We start from the raw sequence: 22,752 nt of genomic DNA, 5'->3' as shown, positions 1-22,752 counted from the left end.
GCCACCAGTCTGGTGTTATTTTATGTCAAATTTTCATGTATTTTGTCAATAAATCGTTTAAATCAAATTTTTTTTTGAAGAGTGTTACTTTTCGGAACAAGTGCTGAAAAGTTTAACTTTTCAGCACCAATTTCAGTGCTGAAAAGTAGAACTTTTCAGCATTTATTTTGAAAAGTGTTGCTATTCGATTCTGCTATTTTGACGTAGACTTACGTCTTTGTCGAAGGTACTGGGGTGCCATTCCAAAAAACCCGGACCGAAGGCCCTGGAATATTGCGTCATCCGTCAATCGCTTATATCTTCCTTCCCTCAAATCGAATCGGCACGATTTTAGTTCCATTCGATTCGAAAATTATTCAGCAATTTGCTATTAAATTTTCAATGTTGGCAAAATAGTTTTACTATTGAAACAACTCAATGTTTTAAAATGTTTTCAAAATGCAGAGATTTTGCAAGCAAAATGAGCACTTCCCACTCACGGACGCAGCGCGACCGGTACCGGTCGCGAAAAAGGAGGGGAAGTAGCGGGCCGAAAACATATATAAGAAACTGAGCCAGATTTCAGACCATCTTTCACGTCTCATACGTCGGACCGGCAGCAGCAGCAGGAAAGCTCAGCCCAGAGCAGCAGCAGCAGGAGAGAGACCAGAGTAGCAGCAGTAGGAGAGAGAGGGACCAGAACTGCAAAAGAAGCGCGCATCGCCTTCTCGTCGTCACCGTCAGCCAGTTGCCTCTCGATGGCCGGACCGTTTGGATCTTTCTTGGTGGTGGGTGAGGATTTCCCAACTCTTCTGGGTGGCCTCACTCCCCGCCTCTCGTCCCACCCGTGATGAGTCGGTGAAATGCCTTTCAGGAACTAGTGTTGGTCTTCGGGGTGACGGATTGCACAGCTTTCTGAGGCTGCTCCCCCCCAACCCCTCTTTCTCCCCCACATTATGCTACCAAACTTTCGTTTGGTTCGCGAAAAAATCGTTTTACGTTCTTCTCTCCTCCATTCGATGTTTCCATTGTTTAAATAAGGCTTTCTAGTAAAAGATTTACCAACACATTCAAAGTATGGTTACATGGCAGTTGCGGTCCGATTGAGTTGACTGGAGTGTGTAAGTTCTGTCTTGTTGGGGGGTCCATCTCCCATTTACGATCTTATTCCGTTAATTTATTTCGAGTATCTAGCTCAGTGGTTCTCAACCTTTATTGATCCATTCCCCCCTTGGCTGAATTTCAGGAACATCATTCCCCCCCAACTAATTGCACAAATGTCATAATTTTGGTATTAATGTTTGCATAAACTTTAAATTTTTCACAACATTTCATTTTTTCTTCACTCGCAACAATTTACACATACTTGCAGCATTTTTAAAATGCATTTTGATTATCTGTTCATATTTAATGGAATGCAAAAGCTCCCGAAAAATCTTTTTATTATAATCTTTTTATAAATGTTCCTGTATGTTGCAATATTATAAACACTAACAGTTTCAGTTTTTATCAATCACAGACAGAAATCATGACTTATATTTTATTTAAAGAAAAAGACAAAATAGACTTCATATAATTTTACAAAAACTAATATTTGATGCTCGATTATTTTTCAAAGTAATGGAATTTTGCCCAAAACGATGCAAAAACTCCCAGGAATTAATTTGAATAATGTTCGAAAAAACGAATCAACGCAAAACTTCACAAATATATTTTATAAAAAGCTTCCCAGTTGAAAAAACTAAACTTAACCAAACCAAAGCAAAATTGACATAAAATAAAAATATTTTCAAAACATTCTCATTTTGAAAGGAAATGAAATTTAGCTTGAATTTATTTAAAAAAAATATTAGTAAAGCTAATTTTTGAAATTGATAACCAAATATGCTCATGTTTAAAATAATGTTATTATTTATAAAATTATTTATGAAATTCCATTCTTCAAAAATTGCTCATGTTTGAGAGAATGCAAATATAAAAAAAAATTATGGTATTATTCAGAACAATTTGAAGGAGTAAACTTTTTTGAATTTTAGGTATTGTTAGCTATATTTTTGAAACATCTGCAAAGATAAAATAAAATAAAAATTGCTGTTGTATTTTATCACAGAAATTCCCATATATTTAAAATATATTGTGAACTTCACAGGTTATTGAAATACAACCAAAGATTTATATTTTTTACAAAAACGCATCATTGGTTTTCTATTACATCGTCATTCCCCCCCAAGAACGGCCAAATTCCCCCCCAGGGGGGAATTCCTCACCGGTTGAGAAACACTGATCTAGCTAATTCTTCAAAATTAAGATATGGAAAACTCTATGTCCACATCTCAAATCTTTACGTAGTCTACGCCATTCCGGTTATGTCTGTGACATAACTACTTTGACTTTTTGGTACAGAAAAGTAGGCTATTTCGTCGTTCGAGAATGACAGGAAAAGTAAGTTGTTTTTACGACGGAATTGCAACAATCAATATCTTTCAACACCAATGCTGAAAAGTTCTAGGTTTGCAATTGCAAACAATCAAGCCTTCGGACACCTAGTTTTGAGTAGGAATCTCGCAATTGAGAACGTCAAGGCAATGCGGTAGAGCGAATTATTTGATTTTTTTATTTGATTTAGTTTTTGCGAGAATTTACAAAAATGGCAGTTCTTCGGACCACCCTAACACGGCGTAGGTCACCCTAATGGCCAAACAAAAAAAAAATATGGGTCTAATTATTTCGGCTAAGGAATCCCCAGAAAATTTTGAGACCGATCGAAAAACTTTTTTTCGGTTTGTGTGTGTGTGTGGTCCAATCCAATACCCGCTAACCGGTAGTGAAATTATGGGAAAGTATAATTTGTATCAGACTTTGTATATATGCCGAATGCTGATACAACTTATCTCAGTCCCGGGTATTATGTGGTGATAGCCCTCGCGCTGCTTCCAACGACCCATTTCAGAATGGCAGAGATCCTAGCGGCCCAATTCCGAGGTTGTTGGGCATTGTCCGGCCCCGCCTTAACATAGAAGCAAGCACCAGACGGATCCTTGATCTATCTTAAGACTCCCAATCCCTTCAGGCAAATCAGGGATCAGAGCGTATTTAATATTAGAAGAATACAACATGTTTTATAACCTTCAGATGGCCGACTGGTTAGAGTCATTGACCATCATTCCAGAGGTGTGAGTTCGAATCCCACCTGATTCAGTTAAAAAAAAAACTTTTTTCGGTTTAGGCTCTTTTCAAATGAAATTGCTTTATTATTTTCTCGTCACTCCACACACCCTTAGTGACGTGATGGAAGCAAGGGCGTCTATGCGAAGTGTCCCTACACCAGGGGTGACCAAAGTATGGCCCGCGGGCTAAACGTGGCCCGCGAAGTGATTTTTTGTGGCCCGCGGACCAATTTTGAATGATCATGTAAAATGGCCCGTTAATTGAAAATAAACCGTGATTGTATACTTCTCAAAATCAAGGGTTATTTTTAACTTATGTTTTTTTTTTTAATTTTATATTATTGTTTATTTTCATGAATCTTTCTAATTTAAAACAATTTCACACGTTACAATATGAAAAAAATTAGTAAATATAAAAATATTCAATAAACATTTTTGGAAATGTATATGAAATGTTTAAATTTAACTGAAGTAAAAAAAATGTAATCATGATTAAAAAATAAGTATTACATATTAATTAAGCAGTCTTAATGACCCTTTTTATGGACTGAGCCATTAACTTATTTAGCACCAAGAAATCTTCCATCTCGGGGTTTGAAATACTGACAGTTGAGCAATTCTCTGAGTTTTCGGTCATTCGATTTTTTTTGTATTTTTTAATCCGGCTGAAACTTTTTTGGTGCCTTCGGTATGCCCAAAGAAGCCATTTTGCATCATTAGTTTGTCCATATAATTTTCCATACAAATTTGGCAGCTGTCCATACAAAAATGATGTATGAAAATTCAAAAATCTGTATCTTTTGAAGGAATTTCGATCGATTTAGTGTCTTCAGCAAATCGTGATTTTTTATTTAACTTATTGTCTCTAAAACTTGATTTGCAAAAAAACACTATTTTCATTTTTTCATTTTTTATTTTTTTATATGTTTTAGAGGAGATCAAATGCCAACTTTTCAGAACTTTGCAGGTTGTGCAAAAAATCTTTGACCCATATATGAATTTTTGAATCAATGCTGATTTTTTCAAAAAATGGAATTATTGGTCGCAAAAAATTTTCAACTTCATTTTTCGATGTAAAATCGAATTTGCAATCAAAAAGTACTTTAGTTAATTTTTGATAAAGTGCACCGTTTTCAAGTTATAACCATTTTTACTTAACTTTTTTGAAAATTGTCGCATTTTTTCATTTTTTATAATTAGTGCTCATGTTTGCCCACCTTTGAAAAAATATTTTTGAAAAGCTGAGAAAATTCTCTATATTTTGCTTTATTGAACTTTGTTGATGCGACCCATAGTTGCTGAGATATTGCTATGCAAAGGCTAAAAAACAGGAAAATTGATGTTTTCTAAGTCTCACCCAAACAACCCAACATTTTCTAATGTCGATATATCAGCAACTATAAATCCGATTTACAGTAATAAAACATGAAACATTCGTGAAATTTTCCGACCTTTTCGAAAAAAATATTTTCAAAAATTTAAAATCAAGACTAACATTTTAAACGGGCCAAACAATCAATATTACGACCATTTGAAATGTTAGTCTTGATTTTAAATTTTTGAAAATATTTTTTTCGAAAAGGTCGGAAAATTTCACGAATGTTTCATGTTTTATTACTGTAAATCGGATTTATAGTTGCTGATATATCGACATTAGAAAATGTTGGGTTGTTTGGGTGAGACTTAGAAAACATCAATTTTCCTGTTTTTTAGCCTTTGCATAGCAATATCTCAGCAACTATGGGTCGCATCAACAAAGTTCAATAAAGCAAAATATAGAGAATTTTCTCAGCTTTTCAAAAATATTTTTTTCAAAGGTGGGCAAACATGGGCACTAATTATAAAAAATGAAAAACTGCGACAATTTTCAAAAAAGTTACCTAAAAATATTTAGAGTATCGTGCAAGCAGTGGTGATGGGAAGATAGATTTTTGTGGTGTTCTCTTTGTGCTATGTTCGTGTTCATGTTCGAGTCATGCATGCAGTGGGGGGTCATTGTGGTTATTAATTTTATTGCGCGTTAGTATCGTGTGGGCAGCAGGCCAGGAAGATGGTTTTATTGTTGTGTTCGTTTTGTAATGTATTTGTATTTAAATCTAGCATGACTTTTTGTGGTGATGGTATGGTTTTGGTGGTGGTGGTGGTGGCGGTGTTAAAAAAAACAAACGTTCAATTTACTAACATTGAGTCCAAAACCTCCCTACAAACATCTATACCACTAGGTGACGTAGAGATCTCTGCGCATTCTAGATAGATGTTTACTAACATACCTTCCAATCCCCGAGGTTAGCAAGGTACCGGCCAGGAGCCCCTTATCTTACTGGATAGTATTACACGCTCATCTAAAGAGGAAAACATGGTATCTCCCGTGTTGGAATATTGTAACCGGATGAGAGTCTAGTGCTATCATACGTTTAATTACAGTTAAACAGCAAGATAAGCGTTGTGCAGCCATCCGGAATTGTGCGACCTTTATTGCTAATGCTAAGTTACCTAAAAATATTTATAACTTGAAAACGGTGCACTTTATCAAAAATTCACTAAAGTACTTTTTGATTGCAAATTCGATTTTACATTGAAAAATGAAGTTGAAAAATGTTTGCGACCGATATTTCGATTTTTTGAAAAAAATCAGTATTGATTCAAAAAATCATAACTCGGTCAAAGATTTTTTGCCCATTCTGGAAATTTCTGAAAAGTTGGCATTTTATGTCCTCTAAAACATATCAAAAATTAATTAAAAAAAATCAAAAATAGTGTTTTTTTTTTCAAATCAAGTTTTAGTGACAAAAAGTTAAATAAAAAATCACCAAAATTTTTTTTATCGCGTATCATTTTTTTTCAGTGTAGTCCATATCCATACCTACAACTTTGTCGAAGACACCAACTCGATTAAAAAATTCCTTCAAAAGATACAGATTTTTGAATTTTCACATATCATTTTTGTATGAACAGCTGCCAAATTTGTATGGAAAATTATATGGACAAACTAATGATGCAAAATGGCTTCTTTGGGCATACCGAAGGCACCAAAAAAGTTTCAGCCGGATTAAAAAATACAAAAATTAAAATTAAAGAAAAAAGACCGATTCCGTAGAGAACTGCTCAGTTGGATAACGAATCTGATTCGCTACCATCTCATTCAGGCAGACTAAATGTTAAAATCAGAGGAATAAGACTGTTGCAAATATTTTTCAAAGCCATTTTCAATCCAACTCTTCCCCGGCTCGAAAAATCAGAGACAAAAATATTTTTCCAGGCAAACATGCAAATTTTAATTGAAAATAATGTGCAATCAGCTGAAATCAATTTAAAATTCATACCTCTGCATTTATTTTCAATTTGAGCATGTTCGGGTTTACTCAAAAATATCTAGAAATCTAGAGCGAAAGAAAATTCGCTTAAATTTTTATTTTCGTCCAATCTTACACTTTTTGAGAATAATACATTTTCTTTTTTTTTTTCATTGCAAAGTTGTTTAGGTAAAGCAATAAAACTGATGGAAAACTGTCTTTTATTTTTTAAATAACGAAAATCTAGAGTTTTTTTTAAAGGTCCTATAAGCTATTTTGTTTCATATGTTTATAAGGCATAATAAAAAAAAAAGTCTGGAAATGTTCAAAAAGTAACAGCAAATTCTCAAAACTTCAATTAATAGATGTAGTTTTTTTCCTTTTAAATTAAAATGAAGTTATTTATTTTTTTTCAATTACCTTTTTTATACATTTGGCCCGCAAGCTCATTTGAGCATCAAATTTTGGCCCGGCATCCAAAAACTTTGAGCACCCCTGCCCTACACTATGCGCGTGGGTGTACTTATTACGGAGTAAACATGTGTTTTAGCTTACTTGCCTCAGTTGGTGGTATTTTCATAAAGTTATTGTGCCTAAAGGTAACTAAAACTTTGACTTTGAAAATTTCCTTAGCCAATGGGTTTCGTTGGGATGAGTTGAATCCTTGATTCTGTTTTTTTTTTTCATCCAAACTAACGCTACAATTGTCGCCCCCCTCTCAGGAATCCGAAAGTCTGTACGGCATTCTGTGCCCCGTTTGCTGGACCAAAATCCACGACTTCCATCAATTCTACACCGAGGTGGAGAGCATCCACGCCAAACATCCGCAACTGCCCCTGCAGCTACAGCCCGATCAGTTTCTGGAGGTGAAGCAGGAGGAGCCACTGCAGGCGACGGTCTTTGTCGCCGAAGATGTCGTCGTGAAGAGCGAGGGTGACGAGTCGAATGAGGGTTCGAAAGCGGAAAGCGACGGAGATGATTTCGGAGGGGGAGGGGACAGTCCGATGTTGAAGGAGGAAGATTCTGAGGATGATGATGAGCTGAATGAAAGTTCCCAAGAGGATGATTCGGAGTATGAGGAAGAACCGGTGCGGAAAAGGGGAAGAAAACCTGGTTCGGGTAAGAAGAAGGAAAAAAAGAAAACCGGGAAGCGAAGGGTAGGTCGACCGGTTCAAGGATGGCAGAAGGACATTCAGGATGAGAGCTTCATTGCGGAAACGGTCAATCTGGTATGTGACACTTGCAGCGAAAAGTTTGGAACGTTCGAAGATCTGCAGCAGCACTCAACGGTGTTGCACGATAAGCTGGCGTATATTTTCTGCTGTAATCTCAAGTTTTCTCGCAAGCCACGGCTCGTCGATCATATCCAGTTCCACCTCAACCCGTCCCAGTTTGCTTGCAAGATCTGTTCGAAGCAGTTTGGCGATCGGGAAGCGCTCAAGAGGCACATGCGATCGATGCACGTGGACGAGGAGGAAAAGACGTTGCAGTGTAGCGTGTGTCCAAAGAGGTTCGCGCAGAAGCGATTCCTGAACCTGCACGAAAAGTACCACCGCAATCTGCAGGAAAAGAAGTTCCACTGCGAACCGTGCAATCGCTACTTTGCGTACGCTTCTCTGCTCCGACACCACAACGAGGAAGTGCACGAGAATAAACCGGACAAGTACGTGTGTCACATCTGCGCCAAGAGCTACAACATTTACACGTCGTACAAGTCGCACGTTGACTCCCACGACGAGGAAGCCAAGAAGGTCAAACAGTTGTCGATGGAGCGGGTTCAGTGTACGGATTGTAACGCTTGGTGAGTGCTTTGGTTTGAGGGGTTTCTGGAACCTTTTACAGAACGTCTTCTTGCAGGGTTTATCAGCGAGGTCTGCGCAAGCACATGCTCCGTCACTCTGGAACTCAACGGTGCGACATCTGCGGGCAGGAATGTTCGAGCGTTATGACTCTGAAATATCACAAGGCTCAGCATCGCAAAGACGATCTGACTTGCTCGGTGTGCGAGAAGGTGTTTAAGCGAATGATCAATTTTAAGGTATTTTTGTGGCCGCGGTTTCGTCAACGTAATGATTGTACTATCATACTTCGTATCTATTTGTAGGAGCACATGGCATCGCACACCGGAGACGTACTGTACTCTTGTGATTTCTGCGACAAAACGTTCAACTCGAATGCGAATCGAGCCTCGCATCGGAAAAAGATGCACCCGAAGGAGTGGCTCGAGGACAAGATGAGGAAAAATCCGAACCTGATGCAGGAGCAGTTTCAGCAGCCGCAGCAGCAACAGCCAGCTTGAAGCTGGATTGTCTAGAATTGCAATAAATGTTTGTTTTGTACAGGATTTTTAGTTCTAGATTGAGTTTCCAACCGTTTGATGACATCCCTAGCCTTGCTGACATGTGAGACATGGAGATTTCGAAGAAGCAAATCAAAGATCATTATCCATTTCAACGAATCATTATTCAAGTAAACTGCGATGCTTGCTGGGCCGTCCTCAGCTCCAGCCACTCCTGCGGATGCATCTTCTTCCGGTGTGAAAACATGTTCGCCCTCGAGTTGAACGTCCGCGAGCAAAAACAGCACGAGTAGAGCGCACCTTCGCCGGTGTGGCTCACCATGTGCTCGCGTAGGTTCAATATCCGCTTGAACTGCTTTCCGCACTCCTGGCAAGTTAGCGCCGGGTTTGGGGCCCCGTGGCGGTTTCTTTTGTGGGCAGCAAGGCTGTGCTTGGAGGGCGATTCGTGGTCACACTGGTTGCACTTGACTGGACCGTGCCGATGGCGGATCAGATGTTTCTTCCAGTTGGCTTCGCTCTTGAGCCACTTTTGGCAAATGTCGCACTGGCGTCGTAGCTCAGCCGGGGTCAGTTCGTGAGTCAGCTTGTGTCGGGCGAATTCCGTCTTGGAAAAGAATCCTTTCGCGCAAATGTCGCAGATGAAATCGGTTGGTCGCTCGTGGCTGGATTTGATGTGGGTTTTGAGCAGGGCTTCGGTGGCATAACTGTAAGAGACTGGAATCTTAGAAAATGTTCAACAGAAAAGTGAGGAATGTAGTATTACCTTTTATCACAGATATGACACTTGGCCACTCCTTTGTCCAGGTTTTCATGACCCTTGAGATGGTAAGCAAGCTGACTTTCTTTCATGAACCGTTTCGGGCACCTGTTGCAGGCAAAGTTCTTCAGCTCGTCCGGAACGTGCACGTCCTCCATGTGCTTCTGTCTGCCGTAAGAGTTCACAAAGCTTTTCTTGCAAATATCGCACTGGAACATGTCGGGGTTCGTCAACCGCTGGACATGCTCCAGCAGAGCTTTCTTCTTGTAGTATTTCTTCCCGCAACAAGTAATGTAAGCCTTGTCAGAGTCATGTTCATCCAGTACATGCCGTTGGTACGCCGTGAATGTGAAGCAATCCTCCATACAAAATTCACAGTTATATTTCACGTGAGTTTTGATAAATTCATCTTCCTGTGCCAGCTCTTCGGCGTTCTTTATCTTGTATTTGCCGCGCTTTTTCGGGGCGCCGGAGGATCGCCCGGCTTTTTCCGTTTGGTGTACTTTCGCTTCTTGCGAGGTTCTTCCACCTTTGTTTCGGCTTCCTCAGACTGATCGTCGTCCGGTTTGAACTCATCGTCGCTCGAATCATCCGGCTCACTGCTCACATCCAGTTCCTCCAGCTTCACCTCAACCGGAGGCAGGAGTTGTCCCTCGTCAATCCGATCCGGCGAAGGCTTCCGTTCGCTTTTGATCCGATGATTTTGCTCCACAACCAGATAGAAGCGGTGGAAGCTCTCGAGCTGGTTCCAGCAAGACGGGCAGAGAAACTGATTCTCGCGGAAGTCATCCGGGTGGAACCAGAAGTGCTTCTCGAACAGACTGACAATGCTAAACTCAGTTTCGCCGTGTAGGATCGATAGCGTTTCGTCCGAGATGGAAAAGCAAGCGAAACAGCGGTCACTTGATGGGGCGGATTCGCTTTTTGTTGACATTTTCAGCAGGCGTTCAATAGGACGTAACCTTAGAAATTAACTGTATAAAACCGATTTAAACGCGACTTAAATGCCAAAAATTCACGGAAAAAGATTCAAAACTCATCCATTCAATCATGACTGCAATCAAACATGTCTGCATGCAGGTCAATGACATCCGTCTAAAGTTTTTGTTGTTGTTGTATTTTGCACGCTCATATCAAAAGAATCATTTCTGAGTTATTTTTTCAATTAAATTAATTTTCTGCTGTATAGAGTTATCTACGTGCGCATGTATTGCGTGTACGTACACGAAAAAAAGTGAGGTTAAATTTTGTACTAGCCAGCAAAACAAATGGTGTGCTAGTGTGTGTGAGATCGGGCTTAGATAGCTCTATTTCTTTGTGAATTTAACCCGCACCCTCCCAGTCAACTCAATCGGAATTCTAAAACGGAATTCAATTCGAATCGATCTACCGTTGTAGCAGGATTCTGGCAGAACCAGCTCTGCTAGAATGTTTCTCTACTGGGAATGTGCGAAATCAAAACTCTACTAATTTCTGAGTAGGATGAGGCTTTGACAAAATTTGAGTGAAAATAATTCAAAAATTAGTTATTTGGAATGAGCGTGTGGTGGTTTTGTTTTGAAATGCCTACACGGTAAAATCAAAATCAATAAAATTGACTAAACTATACACTGAATGCTACTATGATGGTTTTAAGCCAGTTTAACCCACTGAAACTTCAACGAGATAACAGTGCCTTCCGAACTAAGAAACTCTCAGGAGGACTTGTTGAATCGAGCCGAGCCGAGCCACCAACGAATTTTAAGTAGAACATTTTATTAAAATACTGGGAAGAGTACACTTAATCCGTTTTAGCTAAACTGGTTTGCTTGTTGAGCGTTCCGAAGTTCCAGCCACTCCTGGGGGTGCATCTTCTTCCGATGGGAGAACATGTTTGCGTTCGAATTGAACGTCCGCGGACAAAACGTACAAAAATAGAGCGCTTCTCCGGTATGCGAGGCCAAATGTTCCTTCAGGCTGATCGCCCGCTTAAATTCCTTGCCACACTCTTGGCATGTCAGGGCCGGATTCGGAGCCCTGTGACGGTTCCTTTTGTGGGCAGCGAGGCTGTGCTTGGTGGGCGAAACATGCATGCAAATGTCACACGTGACCGGTCCCTGCTTGTGCCGGGCGCAATGTTTCTTCCAGTTGGCTTCGTTCTTGAGCCATTGTAGACATATTTCGCACTGGCGCCGCAGTTCAGCCGGACTGAACTCGTGCTCGACCTTATGCCGCATAAACTCCGACTTTGAGTAGAACCCTTTCGCACAAATATCGCAAATGAAGTCGGTTGGCCGCGTGTGGCTCTTCTTAATGTGAGTTCGCAGGATTGCTTCCGAGGGATATCTGTAAAAAGATCTTTTGACTTAGTTGCTCAAAGGTGATGAAGTCTAAGTTACTAACCGTCTATCACAAATTGGACATTTAGCCAGCTCTTTGTCTAAATTTTCGTGCCCTCTCAGGTGGAGCGTTAGCTGCCCTTGCTTGACGAACCGCTTGGGACATCTGCTACATGCAAAAATTTTAGACTCTTCCGGTCCGTGCAGTTCTTCGGTATGTTTCTGCAATCCAAACGAATTCACGAAGGTCTTTTCACAGATTTCACACTTGAACAAGTCGGGATTGGCCAGCCGTTGAACATGTTCTAGCAGACCTTTCTTCTTGTAGTACCGTTTCCCGCAGCAAAGGATAAATGCTAAAATGAGCAAGAACCTGTTGATATTCAGTTGAAACAACCATCGTTGATCGCATTACCTTTTGTGGTGTTGTGTTCATCCAGCACATGCCGGTGATAAGCCGAGAACGTTGTACAATTCATCTGGCAGTACTCGCAGATGTACTGCACGTGGGTCCTAATGATCTCATCCTCTTCGGCCAACTGCTCGGCGTTCTTCACCTTGTAGTTGATTTTCTTTCTCGGTGCAGGTGGTTCCCCCCGCTCCTTCCGCTTTACATATTTGCGCTTCTTCCGTTCGGGAGATTCTTCGTGTTTCTCATCACCCTCGGACTTGCTGTCACTCTCATCCGTCGACAACCCACCGTCGTCATCCGGTTTGAACTCGTCATCGCTGGAAGAAGACTGATCTTGTTCCCCATCGTCAGCGATCTCTGGCGCTTCCAGCTTTACTTCAAGCAATGGAAGCATCGAGACGTCCTCCGTCTTGGTCGGATCCGGTGACGGTTTGCGCTCAATCTTGATCCGATGATTTTGTTCGACGACCAGGTAAAACCGATGAAAGCTCTCCAGCTGGTTGCGGCAATCCGGACAGAGGACTTCACCGTCCTGGAAGTCATCCCGGTGGAACCAGAAGTGTTTTTCGAGCATGTCGGCGATGTTGAACTCGGATTGGCTGCCCAAAATTGGATGACCTTCTCCTGGGCTGGAGAAACAGGCGAAGCAGCGGTCCAAAGGGAGGAAGAACTCTGCAGTTGTCGGAATCTCCTCCATATTTGTAACTTTTTTTTTTCGTTCCGGCCAGTAAACAATAATTACATTTAACCAAACCGAATTTTGTGTATGACGCTGAAACAAAACTCGGCAACGTTTGACAGGCCTGTTTTTATTTAATACACTCTTATAGAATCCGACTCTAAATTGACTGAACTTTTTATGGCAATCTATTTGAAATCAGTTCTGTGTGTTTGAATTTTTTTGTGCTAAAGCCCTATGTCAATTTTTATGTACAACGGTAAAAAACACGATTAAAAACCATTTCTGATCACTTTTTTTTTCATTTTAATGCAAAAAAAAATATTGAAAAGACAACATTTTTTCGATGGATCAACTATGGTCCCCTTGGAACGAGCTGTCAAGTAGGAGCTTTTCTGTCAAGAAGGACCGCGAGGTTAATTTTTCAAAATTGATTTAAAAATCCATTTTAAACTCTTTGTGGACGTACAAAGGGTCATTGTACTCAGAAAAATAAGCTTTATCGCGGTAAACAACAATATCAGCAATCTAAGCTTCCTTTTTTGGACCCAATTGGGTACTAAAGCCCTATGTCAATTTTTATGTACAATGGTAAAAAAACAGGATTAAAAACAATTTCTGATCAGTTTTTTCATTTAAATGCATTTTTTGACAGGTCAACATTTTTTCGATGGATCAACTATGGTCCCCTTGGAACGAGTTGTCAAGTAGGAGCTTTTCTGTCAAGAAGGACCGCGAGGTAATTTTTTCAAAATTGATTTAAAAATCCATTTTTGATCAATTTTGAAAAAATAACCTCGCGGTCCTTCTTGACAAAAAGCTCCTACTTGACAGCTCGTTCAAGGGACCATAGTTGATTCATCGAAACTGGGATGGGATAAACAGAGAGAAAAAAACCTATTGTCAAACTAAACCACTTTCAACATGGCCGCTTCTGTCAACCTAAACCAGTCCTTTCTTATTAGGAGAAAATGAGAAGTATTGTAATTGGAGTTGAGAAAATTAAAAAAATAAATCAATTTCACAAATAATTGTAAATTGCATTAATAGATTGTTTAAAATATTTTCAATTGAAAGGCATTTATTTCTATCATACACCAAATGTTGACTTATCAGCATTTTCAATTTAAAAATAATACATTTCATGAACTGACTATTCTTTTGCCCATTTAAAACTATTGTTATTTTTTTCGCGTTACATAGAAATGTCATCTAGATTGAACAATATTAAACCTGTGATTCCCATGAAATTAAAATGTGGCGTGAAGAAACAACATCGTACTGGATTTAAAAAGCAAACAAAAATAATGGCCACAGTTTAGCCTATTTGATTTTTTTCGCACTTTTTTATTTCAACTCATTGCCACAAATTGAAAAACAAACTTTTTGCTCTTTGAAGTGAATGAATTGGTACAAATTTGAATTCTTGCCAGCCATTTCTTTCGATTCTGACACCTTAGGGCGTGCGACCTATGGAATGTTAACTTTCTTCAAAGCTGAGTAAAATTGCCGTTGAATTGGACGTGCTCCTCTTTGAGGAACTGGGAAAGATTTATTTACTTTCTTTGCGTAACGGGACAACGACAGGAGCAGATCTAGGAAAAATCTCCTCCCATTTAATGACTTGCAGGCTCGCTTGTAGGCTTTTTAGGATTTTTTAGATTGAAGTAAGAAAACGCATTTAAATCGTATTGCATTTTTCACATCCAAATGAAAATTAAAAACTTACTTATAAAAACACATAAAAAATAGTAATAGTAATAGTAATAGTAATTTTATTTGGCAACGATATCCTGTTAGTTAGACTTTTTATCAGGGCAAGGACGGAAACTGTTTAGAGTATTAAGTTGGGAGAAAGAAGTGAACATTTTTTTACTCATCTTTGATTTGCCAACCATTTCAAGTGATTTGTATCCGGCAGCTCCTTATGAACGGATCCACCGTAAAACGATGGAACATAAACTCAGGATTCTCCACCCACGTCCAACCGCAAATTTTAACAGCCAAATTCAAAAAAATCTGCGAGGAAAACTAAACAACATTTCAACCAAAGAAAAGTCATCCGCATGCTTGAGCACTGAGTTGAAAAACATCATCAAGAAAATTTGAATTGTCAAGCTATCTGAATCACAGATTGCTTGATATTTGTTTTCGAACACAAATTTTCTTGCAAAAAAACAGAAGAAGAATACAAACGTAAACACTCAAAAAGAAGACTCTATCCGGCCGTCCCGTCCCAGCATCGAAAAAATGTTGTCTTGTCAAAAAAAAAAAAAAAATGGATTAAAATGAAAAAAAGTGATCAGAAATTGTTTTTAATCGTGTTTTTTACCGTTGTACATAAAAATTGACATAGGGCTTTAGTACCCAATTAGCTGATGCCCAGTTAACTCAAACGGAATCGGTTGTTGCAACCACGGAATCGGTTGTTGCGTTTGAAACGGAATACGTAAAAGATTCGAATTGAATTCCGTTTCAGAATTCCGATTGAGTTGACTGGGTGTTATTAATAGAGTACTAACGCCATATGTATTTTTATTGTACAACGGTAAAAACACGCTTAAAAACTTGTGATCACTGTTTATCAATGCTGTTAATCGTTGAAATCAACGGTGTGCACTCAGTTGTACGAAGTCCACAGCAGCAGCAGGATTGCCGGAGAAAACAGAGGACGTGTGGACGTGTTAAGGTGTGGAATTCTCAACTGTAACAACGCTTTCGACTTTGTAATCGTCAACGCTTCGCGAGGTCGTTGATTTAAACGGCGCTGATCAACGGCGTTTTCTAAAATAGTTGTTGGGGTACCACCCTATTCGCCTCCAACGTCAAGCTGTCATCGCGACAGCATCAACATCCGCGTGTGTGATCGCCACTCACTGCACGCGCGCCGGCTGAAGCAGACTTGTTTATTTGAGTAGTTAGTTTTGTATAATTAGTGTAATAAAACTATATTCTTTGTTACGTGAAACATTGTTGTTACTCACACCCGGCATTGTAACAATTGTTTTCTAGAGTTTTATGAGGAAAGAACGATTTTTCATAAATGTTTTGATTGGGAAACATTCTCAGTAGGCTACTCCGGTCTGTCACGAAGTTTGACATCTTGGCCAATCTTAATCTGGGTTCTGGAACATGGGTCATGTGGTCAATAATTGGGTCCTAAAATGAAGCTTAGATTGCTGATATTATTGTTCACAGCGATAAAGCTTATTTTTCTGAGTACAATGACCCTTTGTACGACCATAAAGAGCTTAAAATGGATTTTTTAATCAATTTTGAAAAATTAACCTCGCGGTCATTCTTGACAGAAAAGGTCCTACTTGACAGCTCGTTCCAAGGAGACCATAGTTGATCCATCGAAAAAATGTTGTCTTGTCAAAAAAAAAAATTGCATTAAAATGAAAAAAAGTGGTCAGAAATGGTTTTTAATCGTGTTTTTTACCGTTGTACATAAAAATTGGCATAGGGCTTTAGTACCCAATTGAATTATTCAGTATTGTATCATAGAAAAACAAATTCTGTCGATATTTAGCCACGCGAGACTCTTACTAAACCCGCCGGGACAATAATTCCGGTGAAAATCCGACCATATCTCGGTTCCCAATTGTCCGTCCTCGGTGTCATTTACATAAGAAAATCATGGTTGGACTTGGGAACCAAAGTGGAGATGGAAGTGACCAGCAATTAGCTAAGGCTTAAATTACGTTTAAAATCCGGTCACTTCGGTCCTCTTGGTACACCCGGATCCCCGAACAACCATGCCACATCAATTTGAGAATGTTTCCCAATCAAAACATTTCTAATCTAATCTAATCTAATCTAATCAGACCCTAGCGCAGCCAATCTTTCGAAGGGATCCTGGAGAGTGCCTTATTGTTTCCCAATCAAAACATTTATGAAAAAATAGAAAACTATAAAAGAACGCCGTTGATCAACTCGTTGATTATCGATAATCAACGCGTTGATCAACGCCGTTTAAATCAACGACTCCGTTGACGTTGACGATTAAATCAACGATGGCTGCGATAACGATTACGTTTATCGTGCTGAATAGTGGTTCGCAAAACGGCCTCAATTTTGAACTGTCAAAGTGGAACCAATTTACTGTGCGCGAAAAGTAGAGAGTATTGTTATCGATCATTGAAAATTGTTTTTTTTTTAGTGAAAAATGTGTGGCTTTTGAGGACCTGGATTTGAAGTCAAGAAATCTTAAGAAAGTTGAAGGCGAGATCGTCATTTTTTATAATTATGAATGGAAGTTGTTTATGGAGTCAATGTGGTTGTATAAACCGGGTGGTGTCTTTATTGTTTGATTCCGTTTGAAAACATAGTTTAGTTAAAATTCTCTCTGCTTGTTGGATCAGCTTCGCTAGAAGTAGCGATGTTTTTACGCTGGACCAGGAAGAGCTGCAGGATTCCAAAATCAGTCAGGGAATTTAACTGCGACATCGCAGAATGACACCCTTGCCGCAGCTCTTCGTCACCCGTAAAAAAATCTCTTCTAACCTATCGAAACGCGACAATTGGGTACTAAAGCCCTATGCCAATTTTTATGTACAACGGTAAAAACCACGATTAAAAACCATTTCTGATCACTTTTTTTCATTTTAATGCAAAATTTTTTTTTGACAAGACAACATTTTTTCGATGGATCAACTATGGTCCCCTTGGAACGACCTGTCAAGTAGGAGCTTTTCTGTCAAGAAGGACCGCGAGGTTAATTTTTCAAAATTGATTTAAAAATCCATTTTAAGCTCTTTATGGTCGTACAAAGGGTCATTGTACTCAGAAAAATAAGCTTTATCGCTGCGAACAATAATATCAGCAATCTAAGCTTCATTTTAGGACCCAATTTTCTAGCAAACAATGTCAAAAACTAGACAAAATAAAACACATACTACTGATTATTAAACAGCTCATTTACCACCAAGAAAAAAGTCATGCTTGTGCTTGAACAGCCTCCTTCTTTGTAGATGTAAACAAAGTGGGATCATTCGAAAATCACGTTACGCATTCTCTCTATTCATCACCCAGGTTTAAATCAACGATCATCGACATCGATGACATTGATTCAACGATTAACAGCATTGCTTTTTATGATTTTATTGCCAAAAAATAAATTGACAAGATAACATTTTTTCGATGGATCAACTATGGTCCCCGAGCTGTCAAGTAGGACCCTTTCTGTCATGAAGAACCGCGATTATAATTTTTAAAAATTGATTCAAAAATCCATTTCAAATCTTTTGCGGTTGCACAAAGGGTCATTGTACCCAGAAAAATAAGCTTTATCGTTGTGAACAATAATATCAGACATTTCCCTGAATCTGTGTACGACCCAAGGTACGACCACATAAGATTTGAAATGGATTTTTAAATTTTGAAACGTTAACTTCGCTACCCTTCTTGACAGAAGAGGTCCTTCTTGACAGCTCGTTCCAAGAGGACCATAGTTGATCCATTGAAAAAATGTTGCCTTATCAATTTTGTTTGCATAAAAAATGAAAAAATATCAGATATGGTTTTTAGTCGTGTTTTTCACCATTGTACATACATAAAAATTGACATTGGATCCTATTGCACCTGTGATTGGGAAATGTTTATTAACGACAAATGGTATGCAAGTTGCACAAAAACTTGCGAACAATAAACTATCGTTCAGAAAGGGAGCGTTCTTTTATTACGTAACGCAGTTGGGGTAGGGGTGGGGGGGTTCGGAGGCCGTGTCACCCCACGACCCTTTTTTTAAATTTGTATGGATATTTTGTGACAAGGGGTGAGGGGAGGTATCTAAAAATTCATTTTATTGCGTTACGTAATAATAGAACGCTCCCTTTCTGAACGATAGTTTATTGTTCGCAAGTTTTTGTGCAACTTGCATACCATTTGTTGAACCAAGAGGAAATCCCTTCCCTTTCTTTCAAACCAAACACGACAGATGTCCTGTCAACTAAAACGTTTTGTTTGTTTTTGGATTGAATAGATTCGTCGCCCTTTCTTTGGATTAGGTGTGAAAAGCAATTACGATCCCTGCGTGTAATTTATTATCCCTAATTGTTTGCCCTCCCAGCCAATTAGAACCATACCAGATCCCGGCACAATGGACCGCACCGCTTGTTTGACCTGCTTGCAGCAACCGGACGACGAAACAGATCAGCAAAACATCTGCCACTCGGATTTGCGTGAAATCGTGCGAAAACACTTTTGGTTCTCGGTAAGGGTTCTTACAGTTACTATTTTCGGATTTGAGCATTTAGAACCGTTTTGATCTTTACAGGATGCGGAGCTAGCTCAGGCTTGGATATGCGAGGTCTGCTGGGAAACCATCAGCGTGTTTCATCAGTTCTACGTGGATGTCGAGCAGCTGTATGAAACGAAGCCGGTTCCGGAACTGGAAGCGGTGACCGTCAAGGAGGAGAAGGACATTACCCAGGTTATGCTGGTTGAAAACGAAATTAAAGAGGAAGTACTCTCGGACGATATGCAGGAAGAGTTTGAAGACGAACAGCTCTACACGGTGGAACTGAAAGAAGGTGAGGAGCAGGAAAGTGAAAGTGATTCCAATTCTGATTCCGATGATTCGATGAGCGGTGAGAATGAAGCCGACTCTGAGTCAAACCTCGGTGAAAACCATCCGGACAACATTATCCGACGGCATGTTGAGCTGACCTGCCAAGAGTGCGACGATGCTGGAAGTTTTACGTTCAAAGAGTTCACCATTCATGCCGAAAAGATTCACGGAAACAAGAAACCGTTCGTGATGTGCTGCGGATCCAAGTACATCAAGCGGTGCTATCTACTGGAGCACGTACGCTACGTTCTCAATCCGGATGCATTCCTGTGCAAGCACTGTGACGAGGCATTTACCAGTGGAGTTGCCCTCAAACGGCACCTTAAAATTCGTCACGGTAAAGGGCAAACCCGTCGATACAATAACGAAAATCGGCTGCGAAAGGACAAATCAGTTCCGGTTAAAAATGAAGAGCAGCTAAAGAAGCGCGAAGAGATTGAGCTCAAACGACAGCAGCGAGCGGCCGACGATCAGATCATGCTTGGCCACGTAAAGTTCGAGTGTGTTCCCTGTGGTGAGTCATTCATCTCCTTCACGCAACTGCACACCCACAGCACGTCCAAGCACAAGATCAAACCGGTGGTCACGTGCTGCGGGAATCGATACAACAGCCGATGTAAGCTGTGGCAGCACGTCACGTCGGTTCTCAATCCGGTCGCCTATCGGTGCGAGCTCTGTATGCGATGCTTTAACAGTGAGTACGCCAAGGATACCCATCGGCGGAAAATGCATCCGACCGCGGAGGAGCTCAAGTACCACTGTGAGCGGTGCGACAAGCCGTTCTCGAGGGAAATTGCTTACAAGCGACACATGCAGGACCACGAGGACTCGGATCATGGGCGGATCAAGTGTGAGGAGTGTGGCAAGATGTGAGTATAGCGATTGATGATTACTAGGTTTGGGGATTGTTTTTACGTTGACACTGAACTTTAAAACGTTTTAATCGAAATTTTGTCCTCGTTTTGCCTTCCTCATATTATTGAGGAAAGGCTATAAAACCACACGAAAAATGAACTTCTTAATACGAGCTTTTAGACCCACCTTCACGTATAATCGACTCAGAATCAAAAACCGAACAAATGTCTGTGTGTGTGTTTGGATGTGGATGTGAGCACCGAAATATTCTCACTCATTTTTTTCAGCACTGGCTGAACCGATTTGGACTGTTTTGGCCTCACTCGAATCGTTTTGGGGTCCCATAAGTCCCTATTAAAAATTATAAAGTTTGGTAAAGTACTTCAAACTTTATGGTAAAATGTTTAATCAAATTTAACCGCGTTTCATGAAAACCGAGTTTATAATTGCCACCTTAAAAATAATCTAAAAATTCTAAAAGTTTTATAAATCCTATTTTTTTAACAACTCTAAAAAAATAAAAAAAAATCTTACAAATTTTCTAAAATTCAAGACATTTAAAATTCTAAAAATGTAATTTTTTTACGATCATTTTTTAATCCGATTTTGGGAATCTGCTTCCGTTTCCTGGATATGTGACATTTTTCATTTACTGTATCTTTTAGCTGGTGTAACCAAATTAGTTGAAACATAAAGCGTTTGTTGAGCGATAGATAGTATACGAACCGATTGCTATAAAAAGATTGACTCCATCATTTATAGTTTTGAAAATATTTACCATCAAACTTTATAAATCGATTTTCTCGAAATGGTCATTGTCAAAAGATAGCACACAACAGACGAAATCACTTCGTGCGTCAATCAAAGGACGTCAACATGAGGCATGAAATAAGTTTTTTTTGTAGGGTGTTTTCAGAGTTTCAAGCAATGTTGAACTCGTTAGAAAACTCGCATTTTCTTAGCACTCGTCGCAGTTATCCAATCCTGAGAAAATCTTCATTTTGCAACTTGTATAATTGGAATCCGCAACTCGCTAATTGGAATCCGCTCTGTATATGGTACCGTGCTGTGTGGAAAACAAACAGCTGTCACTTCCAGAAAACACACCCAGTTTAGTATTTATCCTTTTGTTGACTCAAAGTCATGCTAAGCTTTGTCAATTGTCGATAATGCAACTGTGCACACTTAGATATTTTTTACCGAATTCGGTAGTTGAAAAATCGGTAAAGTTTAGATCGGTTACCATCTGTCAAAATGAACAAAATGTTACCGAATTTCGGTTGAACGATGAACAATTTCGGTAATTTTCAGTTTACAGATCTGGTCAGCAGTTGAAAATTCGGAAAACTTTACGATTTATTTATGGGATGGTACTGCGGGCTTCAATAATTACAGTTCACGCGCGCTGATACGACCGCAGGAACCGCGGGGCTGTTGTCAAAGGTTGCCATGAGTTTTCAGCTGACTTTTTGTAAAATATTCAAAACAAACCAAGTTGACAGCCAAATCAACGTAGAATTTCAGTTCATAATTTCCTGTCACTCACAGCAAAGGAGAAACGTGATTTTATCTCGCAATAAGCAATACAAAAAACTGTGTGTAAAATAAACCACTTTTACTTAAGGAGCCATTACACTACCGCAAACAAACTCGCACTTTTTGCAGTGTTGCAAGCGTAAAACATACGTTTCCAGTGCCTATTTATTTTGCATCGACCAATCTGGTTCCCTTGACAATCTGTACTTTTACTGCATTAGTATTTTTTTGTTAGAAGGCCTTATAGGGGAAGCCGGTGCATGATAAATCGCTAAGCAAATTGTCCATGCTTGATTTGTAAAAGATGCGATTTGGGAACATCTGTCCTCTTTAGTTGTCTTCCCTGTCATATTGAATTATAACTAAAAATGAATAACTCTTGATAAATTAAACTTCGATGTTTCAGTGTTACATTTTACATGGAGGTCACGCTTACTTTCAAAACAAAAAGTAATAGTGTATGTGAGCGTCATGTAAGGGGGGTTAAAATAAAAAAAAATGGTGTGTTCGCTTTTTATACAGTATATAGCTTCACAAAATAAACAACATATACCAATTTAACAAAGTCTGGAAGAAAAGGCAAATTTTCACTCAAAAAATCTGGCAACCTGGCATCCCTGCTTTCGAGCACGAATCGCACCTAACGTGTCGCCCTTTCACTATTGACCCCATCAGGTTCAAAAGTCGCACGGTTCTGTACATGCACGTGCGCAAAAAGCACGTGGCGCCCCAGTTTGTGTGCGACATTTGCGCGAAGGCGTTCCACCAACCGGCGGAGTTCGAGAAGCACAAGCTGGAGCACGAGGATCCGGACAAACTGCGGATGCAGTGCCAGCACTGCCTAAAGTGGTAAATAATTTTAGATTTGATTTGAATTTCCATGCTA

General features: G+C 39.6%; 3 protein-coding genes across 3 annotated transcripts in view; 2 read left to right on the top strand and 1 right to left on the bottom strand.

Annotated features, from left to right (window-relative positions):
• Positions 1-22,752, top strand: part of LOC6044984 (zinc finger protein 423) — a 29,840-nt gene that overhangs the window by 6,596 nt on the left and 492 nt on the right. Inside the window, exons 6-11 of the mRNA XM_038265340.1 lie at positions 7,162-8,240; positions 8,297-8,477; positions 8,544-8,732; positions 18,945-19,118; positions 19,182-20,344; positions 22,542-22,715. Coding sequence (XP_038121268.1) covers positions 7,162-8,240; positions 8,297-8,477; positions 8,544-8,732; positions 18,945-19,118; positions 19,182-20,344; positions 22,542-22,715 — 2,960 coding nt within the window. The remainder of the gene's footprint in view (positions 1-7,161; positions 8,241-8,296; positions 8,478-8,543; positions 8,733-18,944; positions 19,119-19,181; positions 20,345-22,541; positions 22,716-22,752) is intronic.
• On the top strand, positions 6,724-8,783 carry LOC6044983 (transcription factor grauzone). The gene is made up of 4 exons (XM_038249913.1): positions 6,724-7,038; positions 7,162-8,240; positions 8,297-8,477; positions 8,544-8,783. The coding sequence occupies exons 1-4, from the start codon at positions 6,832-6,834 to the stop codon at positions 8,736-8,738; spliced, it is 1,662 nt and encodes a 553-aa protein (XP_038105841.1). The 5' UTR covers positions 6,724-6,831; the 3' UTR covers positions 8,739-8,783.
• LOC6044981 (transcription factor grauzone) lies at positions 11,234-13,018 on the bottom strand. Its single transcript, XM_001862370.2, has 3 exons — positions 12,229-13,018; positions 11,878-12,169; positions 11,234-11,820 (listed from the first exon to the last, which is right to left on the bottom strand). The coding sequence occupies exons 1-3, from the start codon at positions 12,920-12,922 to the stop codon at positions 11,286-11,288; spliced, it is 1,521 nt and encodes a 506-aa protein (XP_001862405.1). The 5' UTR covers positions 12,923-13,018; the 3' UTR covers positions 11,234-11,285.

This window comes from Culex quinquefasciatus, chromosome 1 (genome assembly GCF_015732765.1).
Source record: "Culex quinquefasciatus strain JHB chromosome 1, VPISU_Cqui_1.0_pri_paternal, whole genome shotgun sequence".
Classification (NCBI taxonomy): domain Eukaryota; kingdom Metazoa; phylum Arthropoda; class Insecta; order Diptera; family Culicidae; genus Culex; species Culex quinquefasciatus.
The sequence above is the reverse complement of the archived record's forward strand: the minus strand, read 5'-3'. Positions and strand labels throughout refer to the sequence as shown.